The sequence below is a fragment of the Triticum aestivum genome, chromosome 2A, assembly GCF_018294505.1.
Source record: "Triticum aestivum cultivar Chinese Spring chromosome 2A, IWGSC CS RefSeq v2.1, whole genome shotgun sequence".
In the NCBI taxonomy this organism is placed as follows: Eukaryota; Viridiplantae; Streptophyta; class Magnoliopsida; order Poales; family Poaceae; genus Triticum; species Triticum aestivum.
Genome location: NC_057797.1, coordinates 390,083,279 through 390,092,006, shown reverse-complemented (window position 1 = coordinate 390,092,006; position 8,728 = coordinate 390,083,279). Strand labels below are relative to the sequence as shown.

Here is an 8,728-nt window from a genome sequence, read left to right as displayed (position 1 = left end):
TGCGTTTACAAGAAAGTGAGTGGGAGCTCTGTAGCATTTCTCATATTATATGTAGATGACATACTTTTGATGGGAAATGATATAGAGCTTTTGGACAGCATTAAGGCCTACTTGAATAAGAGTTTTTCAATGAAGGACCTTGGAGAAGCTGCTTATATATTAGGCATCAAGATCTATAGAGATAGATCAAGACGCCTCATAGGTCTTTCACAAAGCACATACCTTGATAAGATATTGAAGAAGTTCAATATGGATCAGTCTAAGAAGGGGTTCTTGCCTGTGTTGCAAGGTGTGAAATTGAGCTCAGCTCAATGTCCGACCACGGCAGAAGATATAGAAGAGATGAGTGTCATCCCCTATGCCTCAGCCATAAGTTCTATTATGTATGCCATGCTATGTACCAGACCTGATGTAAACCTTGCCGTAAGTTTGGTAGGTAGGTACCAAAGTAATCCTGGCAAGGAACACTGGACAGCGGTCAAGAATATCTTGAAGTACCTGAAAAGGACTAAGGAAATGTTTCTCGTTTATGGAGGTGACGAAGAGCTCGACGTAAAGGGTTACGTCGACGCTAGCTTCGACATAGATCTGGATGACTCTAAGTCACAAACCGGATACGTGTATATTTTGAATGGTGGGGCAGTAAGCTGGTGCAGTTGCAAGCAAAGCGTTGTGGCGGGATCTACATGTGAAGCGGAGTACATGGCAGCCTCGGAGGCAGCGCACGAAGCAGTCTGGGTGAAGGAGTTCATTACCGACCTAGGAGTCATACCCAATGCGTCGGGCCCGATTACTCTCTTCTGTGACAACACTGGAGCTATTGCCCTTGCCAAGGAGCCCAGGTTTCACAGGAAGACCAGGCATATCAAGCGTCGCTTCAACTCCATTCGTGAAAGTGTTCAAAATGGAGACATAGATATTTGTAAAGTACATACGGACCTGAATGTAGCAGATCCGTTGACTAAACCTCTCCCTAGAGCAAAACAAGATCAACACCAGAATTCCATGGGTGTTCGATTCATCACAATGTAACTAAATGATTGACTCTAGTGCAAGTGGGAGACTGTTGGAAATATGCCCTAGAGGCAATAATAAAATGATTATTATATTTCCTTGTTCATGATAATTGTCTATTATTCATGCTTTAATTGTATTATCCGGAAATCGTAATACATGTGTGAATACATAGACCACAATGTGTCCCTAGTGAGCCTCTAGTTGACTAGCTCATTGATCAACAGATAGTCATGGTTTCCTGGCTATGGACATGGGGATGTCATTGATAACGGGATCACATCATTAGGAGAATGATGTGATGGACAAGACCCATTCCTAAACATAGCACAAGATCGTATAGTTCGTTTGCTAGAGTTTTTCCAATGTCAAGTATCTTTTCCTTAGACCATGAGATCGTGTAACTCCCGGATACCGTAGGAACGCTTTGGGTGTACCAAACGTCACAACGTAACTGGGTGACTATAAAGGTATACTACGGGTATCTCCGAAAGTGTCTGTTGGGTTGACAGGATCAACACTGGGATTTGTCACTCCGTATGACGGAGAGGTATCTCTGGGCCCACTCGGTAATGCATCATCACAATGAGCTCAAAGTGACCAAGTGTCTGGTCACGGGATCATGCATTACGGTACGAGTAAAATGACTTGCCGGTAACGAGATTGAACGAGGTATTGGGATACCGACGATCGAATCTCGGTCAAGTAACGTACCGATTGACAAAGGGAATTGTATACGGGGTTGCTTGAATCCTCGACATCATGGTTCATCCGATGAGATCATCAAGGAGCATGTGGGAGCCAACATGGGTATCCAGATCCCGCTGTTGGTTATTGACCGGAGAGCAATCTCGGTCATGTCTACATGTCTCCTGAACCCGTAGGGTCTACACACTTAAGGTTCAGTGACGCTAGGGTTGTAGAGATATGAATATGCAGTAACCCGAAAGTTGTTCGGAGTCACGGATGAGATCCTGGACGTCATGAGGAGTTCCGGAATGGTCCGGAGGTGAAGAATTATATATAGGAAGTGTAGTTTCGGCCATCGGGAAAGTTTCGGGGGTCACCGGTATTGTACCGGGACCACCGGAAGGGTCCCGGGGGTCCACCGGGTGGGGCCACCCATCCCGGAAGGCCCCATGGGCCAAAGTGGGGAGGGTAACCAGCCCATAGTGGGCTGGTGCGCCCCCCTTGGCCCACCCCATGCGCCTAGGGTTGGGAACCCTAGGGTGGGGGGGCGCCCCACCTGGCTTGGGGGGCACTCCACCCCTTGGCCGCCGCCCCCCCTAGGAGATCCCATCTCCTAGGGCCGGCGCACCCCTAGGGGGCCTATATAAAAGGGGGGAGGGAGGGGGCAGCCACACCTTGAGTCTTGGCGCCTCCCTCTCCCCTGCAACACCTCTCCCTCTTGTAGTAGAACGGCGAAGCCCTGCTGCGGTGACCCCTGCATCCACCACCACGCCGTCGTGCTGCTGGATCTTCATCAACCTCTCCTTCTTCCTTGCTGGATCAAGAAGGAGGAGACGTCACGCTGACCGTACGTGTGTTGAACGCGGAGGTGCCGTCCGTTCGGCGCTAGGATCTCCGGTGATTTGGATCACGTCGAGTACGACTTCCTCATCCCCGTTCTTTGAACGTTTCCGCGCATGATCTACAAAGGTATGTAGATGCAATCTGATCACTCGTTGCTAGATGAACTCATAGATGGATCTTGGTGAAATCGTAGGAAATTTTTTGTTTTCTGCAACGTTCCCAACAGCCGGACATGGGCGTACCAGATAAGATATCTTGGGCTTGGGAGAAGAATGGCAACTATTCAGTGCAGTCGGCTTATGCGGCAAATTTTGGGGCCGTACGGTGGAGCCAATGGCGGAGATGACTTGGACCTCCAGGGCGCCCGCCACTTGCAAATTCTTCACATGGCTGGCCCTTCGAGACCGGTGTTGGACCTCAGATAGACTTGCGAGGAGAGGGCTGCCGCATCAGGATGCTTGCCCCCTGTGCGACCAGGAGGACGAAACAATCAACCACGTGCTTCTTACGTGCGTGTTTGCTAGATCAACATGGGCAGTGGTTTGTGAGGCGTTGGGGAAGCCGGAGTGGACGCCGACGGTTCAGGACTCCCTACACACTTGGCTTCGGGATAAGCAGGGGCCATCCAACCTACGGCGCAAGGATCTTCATACCATCTTCATACTTACGCTCTGGGAACTGTGGAAGCATCGTAACGCTATTGTTTTCGACGAAGCATCAGCGTCGAGGGAGGTGCTTCTAGGTAGAGTTCGTACTGAAGGTTTGTCCTGGTCGGTAGCCGGGAAGTTTAAGGGGAATGTCGACCCTTTCTTCCATAGATTGCATAGGTGGATGAGTAGTGAGGAGTAAATGTAAGAATCTTGTATGATCTTGCTGGAGGCATTCTTTTGCCTTTCTTCTTTAATATATAATATGCACACTCGTGCATATTCGAGAGAGAAAAAACTACACATACACCACCGACATAGGAAACCACCGCCTCCTCCTCCGTGACACTGCTGCCATCCTTCTGCCGGTGGCAGTGCATCACTTGCTACACGCGCCGTTGCGGTAGTGACTGCTTATGCTGCTATTGTTTATAGGTACCCAAGGTTCGCCGGTGCATCTATTTTTTTTCCCTATGTGGCGACCTGAACGGAAGGTGGTGGATCTGGGATGCGGGCGCAAGGAAGGCTTGAAAGCCACCGACTAGATGGCCATGGGCGGCCACGGAAGGTTTGAAACCTGCTATGGCATAATTTTATGCAACCTGCATGAAGAATGTAGGAGCTATCAATGTGGTCGTTCCATCAGCAACAAGTATGTGCTAGATAGCACATAATTTGAAATTCTTGATGGAGTTGATTGACCACAACTTTGACTCCCGCAGTGTTGCATACTCCTTGGAGTTGACTGGTGGCGTTTCTAGGTTATTACTATCATGAAGATGAGAGGAACATCGAGGAAAATCCTTTCCCTAAAAAAATGGATGGGAGGAATATCCTGGTCTATGATTTCATGATGAATAGGACCCTGAGAGAGCATGACATGCACATTAGTTGGACTAGCATCCTACAGGGTTAGTGTATTATGTAAATTCAAATAGTGTGAGTTGCTTCCTCTCGCTAGGTTTATAAACATCCCTCGAATTTTGTCCTTAATTTTAACCTAAAATTTTGCTAATAATTTGTGATTCATATGTCAAAAGTATATCATTAACAAGGCAGCTGTTTTGCAGGGTGAAGCAGTGAATGATACCCCGTTAATTCTATTTGAATTCGGCTACAATGGCAATGTGTTTAGTCTGGCCTGGAGTGAGCGCTCCATACATGTGTGTCGGTGGCACTCAGAGATTGGTTGGGCCGCCCTTGTGAGGGGGTGTGGGGAGTGGCGAGCTCGAGACAGGCCAAGCTCTTGAGCAGGTGCGGAGATGAGTTGCACAAGAGAAACATCGATGAGATGAACCCAAACCTTTTTTCTAATATGAATTATCCTCCCTTCTTAGAAAAAACATGTTTTGAGTAAGGTTATCTTTATTGTAGACGTATATTGACAATTAATCAAGTATCGTCATCATTGCATGTTTATTGTGTGGAATGTGCGTCCCAATGTTGACAGAATGTATAAAAAGATTGTCTTGGAATTATTATTTTCTTGCGAAGATATTGCCCTGAATTCACATTTCTCATCAAAAATTTAGTGTCCATTTTCGTTGTTCTTATTTGCGACATGTACAACTCATTAATAATCTAAGGGGGTGCCCTACCGGAGAATATTATGATAGTTGGACAAGAAACTAGCTCGATACTGTCGTGCAAGGCAGAGGTGGGGAAATAGGAGATAAAAGCATGCGTGGTGGGAGAAGGAAGTGGAGTGTCGCATGGTAACTCGGACAGGTAGTGTGGAAGAAAGATGAAGACAGATGCGTGTACCTACCAGATCATGACCATGAGATATCATCCCATAAAAATAACCTTTGACTCTCATGTCACATGAATTTTCTATTTGTATATATATTTTATTAGTCTTTGGCAACGCACGGACACTTAGCTAGTTACTACTACTTGTATACATGCAATACAATGCACATTAATATTAGGCAACATATTAATTGACAAGATATAAATTGCTTGTCAGTATTAGGTAGGATATAATTTCTTGGTTAATTCTAAAGTTGATATTACGCATGATGCTAATTAGTGGAGGGTGCTAAACATGTTTAACGCTAAACACTGGAGCGATGAAGATCGTTGGATATAGATGTGGTTGAATTGGTGAGATTTGTTACCCTGCAAAAAAGAAAGAATTGGTGAGATTTGTTGGATCTTCACAACTCGTCTTTTTTAAGAAAAACAATTACAATCAACCGGCAGATCAAGTGGAGAGTTCTGCAACTCGCCTAGCCCTTAGATACGAGTTTAATCGGAGATGCACAACCTTTAATCAGCTGGCTCCACCGTTGGACGTGTGCCTGTGTCATCTTTGATGTTTTTTCTGCAACATTGTATGTGTTGCAAAAGTCCTTTCTGGACGTGTGCCTCTACCATCTTAGATATTTTTTCTACAACATCATACGTGATAATTTTTCTACAACATTGTGTGTGATATTTTTTCTACAACATCATATGTGTTGCAGAAGTCCTTCCACAATAAAACCCACGTTTCAAAAAAGTTGAGACGTAAAATAATTTCTCTGCAACATTTTTGTTGCAGAAGTCCATCCGCAACTACACCATGTTACAAAAAAGTTGAGACGATTTTTTCTACAACATCCATGCTGCAAAGGTCCTTCCGCAACAGACGCTCATGTTTCAAAAAAGTTAAGAAAAGTAAAATATTTTGCATCCAAACTACTATTGCAAATGTTTCTGCAACAAGAGGTGTGTTGCAAATGTTTCTACAACACTCACTTTGTTGCAATGGCGAGGAAGGAGCCAAGCCGCTGGATGACCCCGAATCAAACGGTTGTGCAGGCGTCCACCGTCCGACACATAGTGTTGCCCATAAATTAAACATCCCAGAACTAATTAGACGCCATGAAATGCATCAATCACCAACCAGATTGATAACAATTAAACATCCCAGAACTAATTAGACGCCATGAAATGCATCAATCACCAACCAGATTGATAACACACAACACAATTTACAGTTTGAACCACATCATATACATGTTCTCACGACAACAGAAACACAAAACGGACATAGCAGAATTCTCGGGGAAAAAAACTCAGCTAATAATAGGATTATAGAGAAACGAGAATCCTTTTGGGAAGTTCTCGCTGACTTAACTTGACAGGACTAGTACCCAAAACTTAATCAGAACATGCTTACTGCGACACACCGAGCCACTTCGAGAAGACATCAAACTCAGTGTAGTCACTGTCGGATATCATGGTCTCGTACCATGCTTTGCCAGCAGCCTTGACCTTGGCAGCTTCCTCCTAAAAAGAGGACAGAGGTGGACTATTAGCACAATATCAAAGATAGGGCAAGCATACATGTTATACATCATTACAATTACAACTAGAAAAGAAATATTTCACAGAAATGCTGGGCAAGTTCCTTCTACAAAACTAACATTGTCATACATCATTACAATTATCCATAATTTACTGAAGTGCAAAAAGATGTAGTTAGCATACATTGCCAAGGTCATAAATAGAGCTACTAACAGACAACAGAAGTAAATGACATACAGAAAACATGAGCAGAGCCGACTTACTAATTAACAAGTTTCTCTAGTTTAGAACTGACATACAGAAAACACGGCTTTAGTTTGTAGGGCAAGCATACATGTTAAGCATGCAGATATCACAGGGAACAAATTAACAATCCAGTATGTATATTTAGCTATATTATGCTATGAACTTCTAAATCAACAGTTCATGAAAAATAGCTCACGGCAAATTTCTTTCATACAGAAAAAGACAATGATCGCAAGCAAGGAGCAAAGAGATATATACCGGGCTAAGCCTGGTCCTCTTGGAAGCAATCTTCTCCTTCCTTGCCTTCATGCGAGCAGCTTCCACGAGGGTAGCCATCCTGCGGGCAGTGCCAAAGTAGGGGTTCAGCTTGAGCACTGCAGCCACATTCTTGAGCGGGTTCCTCCTCTTCTTCCTGAGCTTTATCTCCTTGTTGGTTGGCTTAACGACAGACTGCACCTCATCAGAGTTGATGATCCTGCCAAGGTCAGCGTTGGTCATCTTGGGCCTTGGCAGAAAGAAGCCATTCCTCTGTGAAGGCGCATCAAAGGTGCCATACACCTCCTCCAACTTCTTGAATGCGATTTGCTGTCCTGTAAGAAGCAAAGGGGACCTCCTCCAACAACAACTCTGCATGGCTCCTCTTCCCTCTCTCCCTCCCCACCCTTCCTCCCCTTCTCCTCCTCGGCTCGGCAGATCTGCGCCCCGCCCTTCCCCGGTGACTGGCGTCCGGTCGCCCTCACCTTCAGGTGTAGCTCCCCCTTCCCTATCCTCCCCTGTTTCTTCGCAGGTGGATCCCTCCCCTTCCCTCTCTTCGCTGCCGGTTCTTGGATCTCGTTTTTGGGCGCTGTTGTCGGATGAGGAGGACTCGCGGTCTCTGCCTTCCTCCCCCGGTGGTGCGGTGGCCTGCGCTGGGGAGGTGGCGGTCGCCTGCGCCGCCCCTCGCCCTCGTAAGTTTGCCCCCGGGGGTCGGGGCCGGCCGTTGGGGGTGTCTCCGTCGGCCGACGGCTGGTTCCGGGTCTCGCGGCGTCGGCGTAGATCTGGTAAGTTTGCGTCCACGTCTCCTGCGCTTGGTGTCTTGGGTCGTGCTCCTGATGGGGAGCTTGGAGGCTCTCCATCTCCCTCTCCGTCTCCGGCTGCGGGGGCTCCGTCGCCGGCGGTGGCGGCGGCGGGGCCGCTGGTCGCTCCGTGTACCCTAGATCCAGATCTCTGTGTAGTGGCCGCCGGTTCGCGGGCCAGCTCCCCGTGTGGGCCTGCTGGGCCTGTCGGGGCGGTGCTGGCTAGTGGGCCTTCCCCCCTCCCTCTCCTTGGTTATCGATTTCCCCCCGCTGGTTTCTCTAGGCCCCGGTGGGCCCCCCGCCCGGTTACTGGCTCCCCGTCCCTCTCCGGCCCACTTGGCGAGCCGGGCCCAGGGGGGCACGGCTCGCTCGGGCTATTTATGGATCCCTCGCGGCTCGATACCCCCCCTGCTAGGGTTTACTGCGTCCGCCGCTGACTTGCGCCGCTATCGTCTTCCCATCCGTCGCATCATCAGATCCCCCCCACCTCCACCCCTCCTTCTTCCTTTTGCTGCGGTGATCTCCATGGACAAATCTAGGGGTTCTTCCTGCGAGGCGCTTTCTGGTTGCAAACGGCGCCGCGAGGATTCCCCCGCCTCCGCGGTGGAGCTGGAGCTTGAGGCTTCGCTCCGCTCCAAGCTGGAGTCGGAGCAAGCGGCGCGCGAGCAGGCGGCTCGTGCCCGCGAGGCCTGGGCTCCGGGTCCGGAGCGGGTGAAGGAGGGTGTGACTGGATCTGGCTTGCAGGGCTCTGGGTCTGGTCCCTCTCCTTCCCCGGTGGTGGACCCGTGGGAGGCGGCGGTGGCTTCTGGCGGTGGGATGTCTTCGTCCTCGGCTTCCCTCCCGGCTCCGGGGGTTGGGCGTGGTCCGTCGGCCCCGTCTCGGCCCCTACCTCCCCCTCCTCCTCGCTCGTTTGGGGCCGGATCTGGTTTTCGTCCGCCG

General features: G+C 48.7%; 1 protein-coding gene across 1 annotated transcript; it reads right to left on the bottom strand.

The window, feature by feature from the left end:
- Positions 1–6,116: 6,116 nt before the first annotated feature.
- LOC123191680 (collagen alpha-2(I) chain) lies at positions 6,117–8,316 on the bottom strand. The gene is made up of 3 exons (XM_044604329.1): positions 8,277–8,316; positions 6,993–8,032; positions 6,117–6,470 (listed from the first exon to the last, which is right to left on the bottom strand). The coding sequence occupies exons 1-3, from the start codon at positions 8,314–8,316 to the stop codon at positions 6,357–6,359; spliced, it is 1,194 nt and encodes a 397-aa protein (XP_044460264.1). The 3' UTR covers positions 6,117–6,356.
- Positions 8,317–8,728: the final 412 nt, after the last annotated feature.